This window comes from Bidens hawaiensis, unplaced genomic scaffold (assembly GCF_021521415.1).
Source record: "Bidens hawaiensis isolate Kalapana, Puna unplaced genomic scaffold, B.hawaiensis_p1.1 tig00008945_1, whole genome shotgun sequence".
Taxonomy (NCBI): Eukaryota; Viridiplantae; Streptophyta; class Magnoliopsida; order Asterales; family Asteraceae; genus Bidens; species Bidens hawaiensis.
In genome coordinates this window covers 324,795-336,379 of record NW_027491649.1, presented here as the reverse complement: position 1 = coordinate 336,379, position 11,585 = coordinate 324,795, and the positions used below count along the sequence as shown (strand labels likewise).

Here is an 11,585-nt window from a genome sequence, read left to right as displayed (position 1 = left end):
TCTTTCTTTCACTAAATAAATAAATAAATAAATAAATTGTTAACTATTTATTATTTATAATAATAAATTGTTATTATTATTATGTTTTAAATTAAATGCAGTCACAATCAGCCGTTGATTACTGGTGGTTTTTCATTTTTGACATCACTATATGCGTTAATTCATCATATCATTTTTAATATTTAATCATTTATTTTATTATTGCATATTTAATGGATAAAATACTTCTGTTCACATTATCAACTTAAGGAAAATGTATAACTTCTTTAAAGAATTCTCGTAACTTAATTTTTGAAACACTATTATTTTTATTAATTACCTTTTATTTTTTCTCTATTTATAATCATTTTCAATAAATATTAAAATATTACTGAGGCTGTTGAAAATGCTCTTATACATTACTATTTTTAAATCTATACACCATAAAATCAAACATTTATTATTCTTATTAATAATTTAAGTTTAGTTTTGATACATTAAAAAACAAAAAAAAACATTAAAGATGTTGATATCTTAGAGAATTCACATTATCTTCTCTATAATATGTGTGTGCTTTCTATATTTTATGGAGTAATAGTGAGTATAAGAAAGAAAATGTTATTGTCCATGAGTAAATTTGAAGAAACATTATTCATCATTTATAGATATTTTATTCTCTTTTTAAAATAGTTATAAGTGAAAGAGAGAAAAAAAATATAATGATAAAAGATCTATCCGGAATTGCTCTTACATATATAAGATTATATCATATTACTTATATGTAATCCAATGTGTGATATATGTAATATTACATCATATGTATGTAATGAATTGATTGTAATTTGTAACATCGTTATATTGAATAACATATGTGTAATAACGTTATACTATGTGTAATAACATTATCACACATATATACTAAAAACTTGCTTATTAGAGAGAAGATGTTTTTTTCCGAATACCGGTACCGTACTAGTAATCTAGCCTATTCGGTATCGGTGTCAAATTTTATTCATTTCGATATTATGTAAAATAAGTGTCGGCACTAATATTTTTCGGCATTATGGCTTGAACTTGATTCGCGAAAGTGGAAAAGTGTCGTTGGGTTGAAAGTGAAAAAGATATTTGTGACTAGTTTGTTAAATTCTAAAAGTTTGTGATCAAAGTTGAGAGGGTTAAAAGTTTTGTGCAATGTGTAAAGATGTAAAAGTCATGTGTCAAGGTTAAAATGCTAAAAGTTTTGTATCAAAATATAAAGGCATGAAATTTTAGTGGGTAAAGTTTGAAAATCAAATAATTTGGTAACCAAAGTTTAAAGTTTAAAACTTTTCAACTTGTCTTTTAATATATAGATATTTATACATGTTGCATAATTTTGGGCATAATTAAACATATATTTTACATAATTATTTAACATTGTATGTAATTAACACGCGTGCATGTCTTTCTAACCCAACTCAGTCACATCCTGAAGCTTAAACGTGGAAATAGAAAAATATCTTTTTAATCAAAACATATAAATTAGTAAATAAATTTTAATACTGAAAGTGGTTAACCATTAACGGTATTAGAAAAATGGAACCATAAAATTAATTCTATTTTATATGATCAAGGTATATTTTGTTATCGTAGGCGATAATGTACAAACATGGATACGAATATAAAAACGTGATTGAGAAAATGATGGTTTAAATAGTTATATGTTATCAATTTCCACCGTCTTACAATGTTATCTTCAACAAGTGTCGACTCACCGCATTATAATCAAAAATGCATGTCCTATATGATTAAAGAATTCCTCTAACTACCAAGTTTTAAATCATACGGAAAGGACAAACTTTTTTAATCAACAAATATAATACTATAACTAGTTGATTTGAACCCACACGTTATAATGGGAAGCCGTCAAAACTCAGTCGGTATTGATTTGATTTGTTAAGTAACAAATGAAGTGTGTAATATCTAGGTTAACATTTCAAAAATCCTATAACTAAAGTTTTGTATTTTAAAAATTATTTAGTTGAATAATTCAATATGCCTAAAGAAATGAAAAATAGCTTGAATAAAATTTATGTCAAAACATGGATATAAATATTCTTAGAATGTCCCATTTTATTAAAACTATTTGTTATTATGAAAACTAATTGTTATTAGTTTATTAAAGATGCAAAGTTAATCAAATTAATTGATTAAAGAATCAATGTTTATATAAAACTTTGTGAGATAATATGAAAATCAAATAGTAACATTCAAATAAACAAGTTTTTGAAACAAACCACGGATTTGTTCTTGATACAGCACACATATATGAAACCATAAATCTTGATTTATGTGTTTCACCATGCTTGTAAGTCTACAAAAGCGAAAGCCCTAACAAAACAAAGCATTTAAGCGGTGGAGATGAAGACATTGGTGGTGTTCTAGCAGAGAAGTAGAAGACAAATATACTGAATTATCTATGTACGTGAGGCCAACTATAAAGTACCAATGGTTATGTTCTCTCATATTCAACTTGGTTACGGAGAGGATTTGAGCTAAAATTAAATCGCCATCATGATAGGGTACATATATTATACTCAAGCTCGCATTAAATGTTGCATCGATATTTGTCGCGTTTCTATGCGATGCATATACACACAGTCTAGCAGGGATGAATTTTCTCTCTTATGAACTCATGTAACTAAACACAATGTACCATATAAGTGATAAAGTTGGTCGTGAATGACAAGAAAAAGTATGCAAATCCAATAATAGAAACTAATCATTAATCGGATAGGTATGGCTTAAAGTTCTTCAAGCCCACTCCTTGTCAAATCGACATTTTCTAGCCTTTTCGGCTACACTAGGATCCCCGACAAAGAAATTCAAGAGTTGAAGAGCAATAGGCAATGACTTGACATAATCCCTAAAACTCAAACCCTTAAATGGACGGTGATTTGCTCGCTAAGTACGTTGGAGTATTTGTCATGTGTCAACTAACGATGGTTTCACATCAAACATAAACAATTGTATACTTCATTTATCCTTTTACAAAGTATTTGAATATGGTCACTCTCATCCAACATTTGAGGCGCTTGTCGAGCAGTATTAAGACGGTAAAATCGTCTTCTATTCACCATAATTGACATGATGAAGAATTAGAGCACTCATCAAACATTTAGGGATTATCCAAAAATCGAATTGAACACACTATAGGTTGTTTTGTAGCTTTTTTGTATGTAGCCTCTTGTTTTGAACCTATAAGAAAGATAAAATTTGGTCAACCAAATATAAAAAAATAACATATATCTCATTACTATTTTAAGCTATTCCATACGCCAAACAAAAAATTGCAATGTTAACCCAAAATCAAATAGAAACATTTTAATGAAACAACTTTTTAAACACAAAGTAATCAAAACCATAGACATGTTCATGTTTATGTGTATCATCGCGTGCCTCTTCAAAATCAAAACTAACAAATCAAGGCATTGATGCTCAAAAGAACAAGGGCGGGGAATAGATGAAGACAATGGTGGTGCTCTATTGAGAGGCGAAGACAAAAATACCGAGTAACCTATATTATGCCAACTCTAAGGTGTCGATGGTTATGTTCTCTCATATATGGTTCAATTTGGTCAATGAGAGGAATTTATGTTTCTTTTTTTTTTCAACGGGAGCTAGGATATATGTAAATCTCTTCTTGAAAGGGTATACAATCTATACTCGCGCTGAAAGGGTATAAATATTTGTCATGTTTCCCCGATGTGTGGACATGTTTTGTCAAAGGTTGGCTTTCCTTCCTAAGAACTCATGAGTCACTAAACACGATGTACGCATTCTTTTTTTTTTTCCTTTGCTATTAACTGCGTATGGTGAATTTATTACAAGAAAAAGAAACTTTTAGCAAAAAGCTAGATGAACTGTTCAAAAGGTTCACGTTGATATCTTCAATGAAGACAATGCACATAAAGCAGCTCATATTCCACAAGGCATAGCTCAATCATGTACTTGTGGTGCACCTGTTTAATGAGCCAATCAATAAGGATAGCTCTCATCTTCTCATTGAGGTCAAATTGTTGTCATATAATCTGGAGAGACCAAGCTCAAATTCTGCAAAGAACCAGAATTAGTCTCATTTAATTTTCTGGCAATAGTCAAATAAAAAAGTAGCGCGCACAATCTGTGAAACGCGCACAATTTGAGTTTTTGTAGTAAGTTTTGTCGTTTTCAATTCATCATGTGTACATATTAAAAGGGTACAAAGTTCCTATTTTTTCTTTTTCTTTTTTTTCCTGGGCATAATAGCAATGCAAGCAAGAAACATTTCCATAAAGAAAAATCATAATCTGCATATTCAACACTTAATCTATAATTATTTTATAGAACTCAAAACATTAAAGTTTTTACACAAATAAAGTCAAAATAATGAGCATGGTTTAACTTTTTTTTTTTTTAAATAATTCAGTTTAATAGAAAAAAAAATATGCCTAAAGAAATGAAAGCACCTTAAAAATTTATGTCGGTCAAAACATGTATAAAATATTCTCGGAAGGTCTCATTTTAGTAAATCTATTTATTATTATGCTTATAAAAAGTAATTGTTATTAAATTATTGAAGAAGCAAAGCTATATCAAATCAATAAGATTACATCAAACTTTGTGAGAGAGATGAAAATCAAATAACCTTCAAATAAACAAGTTTTTTTTTTAATACAAACCCTTGATATGTTCTTGATACAACAATAGATATGAAACCACAAATTTTGTTTGATGTGTTTCAGTGTGCTTGTAAGTCTACACAATTGAAAACCCTAACAAAACAAAGCATTTAATCAGTGGAGATGAAGACATTGGTGGTGCTCTAGCAGAGAAGATGAAGACAAACATACTGAGTTATCTATGTAAGGCATGGCCGGCTTAGAGAATTGAAAAAAAAAAATTAGGCCGAAGGCGAAAAATATTTTGTGCCTAAAGTAAAAAGAGTTTTTTTTTTTGTTTAAACAATTTACTTTTTTAAATTGGCTTCTTTGGTTATGATTTGGGTTGTTTAAAAAACTAATGTATAAAAATAGGTTAAAACATGTATCAAATGAGGCTAGTGCTCACAACCCTTTGATTGAGAGTCATACTCTTTTGTCACTAGACTAAGTTAGTTTTTATGTAATTTTTAAAACATTAACTATAGATATAGCTTTTCATAAAAATACATATAATTAAATCATAAAAAAAAAATCCAGGCCTAGCGGATAGTCGGGCCTATGGCCGTCGACTACCCTGCCATATGCCATGGCCGGCCTTGATGTAAGGCCAACTATAAGGTGTCAGTGGTTATGTTATTTCATTTGAGCTAAAGATAGGGTACATAACGCATTAAATGTTTCCATTAATATTGATCACGTTTCTATTTGGTGTGTACACATTCTCGTAGTGACTAATTTTCTCTCCTATGAACCTACGTAACTAAACACAACGCACCATATAAGTGATAAAGTTAGTCATTAATGACAAAACAATTAAAAGATAGTAATATTATAAAGATAAACGTATGTAAAACCAAATATAAAAACAAATCATAGATCGGACTAGTATGGCTTAGATTTCTTCAAGCCCACTCCTTGTCAAATCGACAGTTTCCGGACTTTTCAGCTACACTACGACCTCCGACAAAGAAATTCAAGAGTTGAAGAGCAATAGGCACTTGACATAAACCCTAAAATGTACAATGATTTGCTCATTAAGTACGTTTATATTTGTCATGTGTCAAGTAACGATGGCTCCACATCTTAATGTAACAATTAGTATACTTCATTTACCCTTTTACAAAATATTTGAGTATGGTCACTCTCATCCAACATTAGGAGTGCTTGTCGAGCAGTTTTAAGACGGTAAAATCTTCTTCTATTCACCCACGGAATCGACATGATGAACGGCGATTTAGAATACTCATCAAATTAGGGATTATCCAAAAATCATATTATACTAACTATATGTTGTTTTTTACCTTTTTGTATTTAGCCTTTTATATTGAACATATAAGAAAAATAGAAACTGGCTAAGCAATTATAAGTTTAATTAAAAAAAAACCCACAATACTATAATATTAAGCAATACTACAGAAACATTTTAACCCAAAATCAAATAGAAACATTTAAATGAAACAACTTTTCGATACAAAACCACATTTGTGTATCACCGTCTGCATGTCTCTTAAAAATCGAAAACCCTAACAATCAAAGCATTGATGCTCAACAGCACAAGGGTGTGGTAATCATAGAAAAACCCTAACAAATCAAAGCATTGGGTGGGGAATATAATAATAGATGTACTATGCTAGTTCTTAGTTATCGATGCTCTATTGAGAAGGCAAAGACAAAAAATACCGAGTTAGATATACTATGCCAGTTCTAAGTTGTCGAAAGACGGAGGAATTTAGCTACGATATATGTGTTTATTTTTTTCAACGGGAGCTGATATTGAATGTTTCTATTAATATTTGTCATGTTTCCCGATGTGTAGACACGGTCTATTAAAAGGCTTGTTTTCCTTCCTAAGAACCCATAACTCAATAAACACGATGCATGTTTCTTTTTTCTTTGATTTTGACGGCGTATAGTAAATTTAAAGGTGGGAGATCTTCAAACTTTGTTAGATGAACCAGATACAATCACACATATAGTTCAAAAGAACGCCTTGATATCTTCGATAAAGACAACGCACTTAAAACACCGTATCTTTCCTAAAGTACAAGAGAATGTAGTGGGATCGTTTGGAAAGTTACAACCTCTAGCAGATGGTTTTAAATTGATTATAAAAGAACCTATTTCACCAAGTAGAATAAAACTTTTGTAACAAAAGCGTTTCTCTTTTACTACATATATAAAACTAAAGGTGTTCTTTCATTGGTTAGTAGTCGGCTCGCTGATATCACCCTTTATCTTCAGTTTTGTTTTCGATAATCAAGCTAAGTCGAAGACAAACCGCAGTTGCATACTTTCAACAAGGAAAAAACATTCACACAAACAAAAAAGCATAACCTTTATTAATCTTGTATATTTTTTGATTATTGTCACAAATAAAACATTGTTCATGAATAAAACAATGAAAGTTACAAAGTCAAACTGACTTACAAACCCCCCAATATAAAAGTCAACACACAAGAACCCTCCCCTCACATAAAGGCAACAAGTGAAGTTGCTAAAAAAAATCATATAAAAGGTTAGCCAATAGACCAACACACAACCACCACCACCACCACTTTAGTTCAACACAAACACAGGTTATGTCACATTATTATTCCCATCTTAAGAACTGTTATTCTCGAAAAACATGTCGGTCTCCTCGACAAGAAACTTTGCAGGCTCGCTTTTTGCTGCGTAACCGAACTTTGATGTATTATACTTCCTATAAACACCGGTCAGTCTACCCACTGCCGCCTTTTGATGATACCCCACAATCATCCTTGAACATTCCCTAAATAGAAAGTCAAAGCAAACATTATTAGAAACATACACATGATTGACATATTGACATGAACCTTATATTATCAACTAAAGTGTAACTACTTACAGAAGCTGGTCTTCAGTGTAGTGAGTGTACCACTCACATGTCTTGGACCATTGTCTCAGACCATAAAGAGTACAGTGAGCCGTGTACACTGATGCAGCCGCCAATAGAGATGGTGGGAATTTAAGCATCTCATATTCCACAAGGCATAGCTCAGTCATGAAAAATGAGAGCTGGTCAAGTTTTGAATCTGATTGAGCCGCCTTGATGAATCTTTTCACGAAAACATACGGGGTTGGCAACGACATGTTAAACTCTAGTGCATGCAATATTTGTTTTTCCTGCAAAACACAAAGAGTTGTTTGTTAATAAGATTAGGCTTTAATGTGTAAATAAGATTAAGATATATGATGAAAGGTGTTGACTTTTTAGTACCATTGCAAGAATCTGACTTCTGGAGTAAGCTTTGTCCGAGATAAAAATCAAATCGTCGATAATGGGGACCGACACTTCCTCAAACTTACACGCCAAAATCATTGCAACTAAACCTACCAATTGCAAGTTCTTTCTAATTACAGACTGCTTAGCCAAGAATCTGTCAATGAGATTGACTGTCAAAAATAGTGTTTCTGGTTGGAGATCAAACTTGTGGTGCACCTGTTTAATAATACTCAATATTAGTAATAATTATAGATGTTAAACTTATACGAGTAATAAGAACCGAACTTTAAAATCCAAGCGACCGAAAAAGTTACCTCAATGAGCCAGTCAATCAGGATAGCTCTCATCTTCTCATTGAGGTCTAACTGTTGTGTCATGTAATTCGGCGAGACCAAGCTCAAATGCTGCAAAGATCCAGAATTAGCCTCATTTAATTTTTTGACGATAGTCGAATAAAAAAGTTAACGCGCACAATTTGACCTTTTGTAGTTATTAGTTAATTGTGTCGTGTTTCCGTATAGTGAAACACAGTAGAATTCTACAAACAACCCGAATTAAGAGATACTAGTTTACTAAAAATGCAAATGAAATTAATGAACCTTCCTATTTTTAGCATCAAGAACTACAAGGTAAGTGCATAGTAATTATCATGTGAACATATATATTACAAGGGCACAAAGTTCCTATTTTTTCTGGTCATTAATAATAGCAATGCAAGCAAGAAACAATTCTCTAAAAAATAAAGTCAAGTAATGAGTATGTTTTAACTTTTAAAGATCAAAGAAACCATATACCTCCATCTTTCTATAGTTAGCATAAAGATCTTCGACATACTCCACCACCGCAAGCGGATTTTCACCATCGCAAGCATCGATATCAATAACAGATTCCTCACAAATATCCTCCATCTCAACCTCCTCCTACAAAATGTTTTCAAAAAGTCAAAACTAATAATCTCAAAACACATTTCAATAGAACACACAAATATAAACATATATATACCATATCATGATCCACCATTGTTTCTGATGTTTCCAAAAACATTGGCACTGGTTCACTTTCATTTTCAACTTCATCTTCCCACACACCAAAACCCTCATTTGTCTTCTTAACCTCCTAATAAATAAATCAAATCAAAAGTCAAAACCTTAACCAAATTATATAAAAAGTCAACGTTAATGGGAGCTTAAAATTAGTGGTATACCTCTTGTAAACACTGCTTCTTATTGCCAAATTCCACAACAGGTTTCCTTTTATCACAAACAAAATCAAAACCAATTGTCAGTATCAACATCAACAAAAATTAAAAATTAAACACAGTATATTATACACACACACACATAGTTTTGACTCAGAAAATATAAATAGATCAAAAGCAATTAAAGTTTGAATGTGAATTTAATAGGTTTAAATACCAAATCAAACATGATTGCATTACCATCAGATATCAACAACACAATAATACCATGTTAATTAAATAAAACCATAATAACCAAAACTAAATAAAAATAAAATTAAAAATAAAATAAAAAAACCTACAGTGGCAAAGCTCTCTTGCTAGCAACAGCACCACGGTTATCCAAATTCTGATTAATCACACTCAAAGCTCTGCGGTTACGCCCGACACACTTCTTGACACCCATAACATCTCCTTCACCTATAAAAACACAAACCCACATCACACACTAGCTCAAACATCAATCCAATCAATCCAAATCAATAAAAATCGGATCTTGCATTCAAAGATCGATCGATACCTTGGTGGGTATTTGTGGAATTCAATAAAGATTGATTGTTTTCCATTGATGATTCAAATTATTCAACTTTCAAGATCTTTCAGATAATATATAATGTATATATGTATATATATATGTATCAAGAATGAATCCCACAAGTCAAGCAAACCCTAGATCATCTGAAGGATTTGCAGACACCAAGAATGAAGAAATGGGTGTGTGAAGGTGACCATTATATTTGAAATCAACGGCTATAAAATCGGTCCGTTGGATTTAAGATAATAATCAATCTTAATATTAATATTACAATATTTATTCATCCGCCTAATATGATGCATTAATTTGCTTTTTCCAGATTAATATTTACTATTTTGAAAATTGTTACGCACTAGGAGTTGTACGTTTGGTTTAACAGGTTGTGTTTTGGTGTGGAATAAAAGGAAAGAGTTTTTTAAGGGTCATTGTACGCAACGGTCACCTTTGAGGTTTATTCCACGTGGCATGCACGCTGTTTTGGTTAATTAATTAAAGAATGGAGTGATTAATGATCAAGATTGTAGTGAGAGAAGAATATTTTCTTACCTTCTAAAAATATTTATGATTCTAAATTTTAATTAGTTTAGAAAAAATGTATTTATTTTAGTTTGAAAAGAAATGCATACTAATAAATATTTTTCCTATAATTGTGAGATCAAGCCTACTAAATACTATTAGTTAGTTAAAGAATATGTATAAGTAATAAATTGTGCCAATTAATGTTTGGTACATGTGTTTAAGACCAAACTCTAATTTTGAAATTTGAAATTCAAATAAGATAATGCTATTATAATTCTATTTTCGGTTCTTTGGAAAAAATGGAAAATAACATTCTAAATATAAAATATACCAGAGTAATTAATTCATCTAGAGTTTTGACGAACAAAGTCGAAAAGAGACACGTATAATCAGAACCGTTTAAGGAAACCTAAAACCGTATAGATATTTACGTATTTTGTTTTGTTGTAATGCATCAACATGTAATGTAATTGTGTACTCGACCATCTTTCTCCCTCTCGTTAATCAACAAGTACTTTTTGTAAACGTAATATATAATTTTCTAATTTTTATAGCTTTATACTTAAAATTGGTTTATATTGAATACTCTTAATTTAAATATTATTTCTTGATATATTATGTATTATTCTTTGTCAAGAGAGGTAATGTAACATAATAATAATAATAATAATAACAGGGCTTTTGTGAGTTGTGACTTGTCATATTTGTATTGCTTACTTTTTGATATTATTAATAATAAGTTAACACGTTAATTGGTTAAATAAAATATATGTAATGTATTTAATTTGAAAGTAAGACAATATTATAATGATAGGGATTGCACTTTATGGATGGGTGAGGGGATAACTAGAGGATACGCTCTTGCCCACTTTGGCTTTTCTTTTTTTGACGAGGGACGGTAACTTGTTTTTTACGAACAGGCTCCGCTATCTTGAATTTTGGGCACATGTAAACGCTCTTTCAACTTATATAATATTTCAAAAATAACTGTAACACAGAGTTTTAGCTTAAATTTAATTAATATGCTATATCATATAAGGAAAATATTTTAACGTAAATTCTTACTATATATATTTTAGAACTTAATTTAATTAATATGCTATATCATATAAGGAAAATATTTTAACGTAAATTCTTACTATATATATTTTAGAACTTTGGTGTCGCAATGACCCTGTTGGACCATTTTGCGGCACCTTAGTGGTGGAAAAATATTTTGGTGTCGCAATGACCCTATCGGGTTTTACCAACGCTTGAGTTTTACTGACCGACACTGTTCCGCTGGTCCACCTTAAATTTTATTACTTTTGTTTTATTTTTTTGGTTTTTGTACGGGCACCAAAACCAACCGAATTCGCATTGACTTACCGCCTCAATGCTTAGATTTTA

The 11,585-nt window shown here is 30.8% G+C and overlaps 1 protein-coding gene across 1 annotated transcript; it reads right to left on the bottom strand.

Moving 5' to 3' along the window:
- Positions 1-7,212: 7,212 nt before the first annotated feature.
- On the bottom strand, positions 7,213-10,289 carry LOC143530381 (G2/mitotic-specific cyclin-2-like). Its single transcript, XM_077025930.1, has 9 exons — positions 9,663-10,289; positions 9,445-9,562; positions 9,110-9,155; positions 8,908-9,021; positions 8,700-8,825; positions 8,220-8,309; positions 7,900-8,121; positions 7,528-7,805; positions 7,213-7,431 (listed from the first exon to the last, which is right to left on the bottom strand). The coding sequence occupies exons 1-9, from the start codon at positions 9,706-9,708 to the stop codon at positions 7,263-7,265; spliced, it is 1,209 nt and encodes a 402-aa protein (XP_076882045.1). The 5' UTR covers positions 9,709-10,289; the 3' UTR covers positions 7,213-7,262.
- Between the last annotated feature and the right edge of the window lie 1,296 nt (positions 10,290-11,585).

Coding starts and splice junctions, on each gene's coding strand:
- LOC143530381 (XM_077025930.1), bottom strand. CDS start 9,708: ATGGAAAACAATCAATCTTTATTGAATTCCACAAATACCCACCAAG. Junction 9,563..9,662: donor TTCCACAAATACCCACCAAG/GTATCGATCGAT, acceptor GTGTTTTTATAG/GTGAAGGAGATGTTATGGGT. Junction 7,432..7,527: donor TACACTGAAGACCAGCTTCT/GTAAGTAGTTAC, acceptor CTTTCTATTTAG/GGAATGTTCAAGGATGATTG.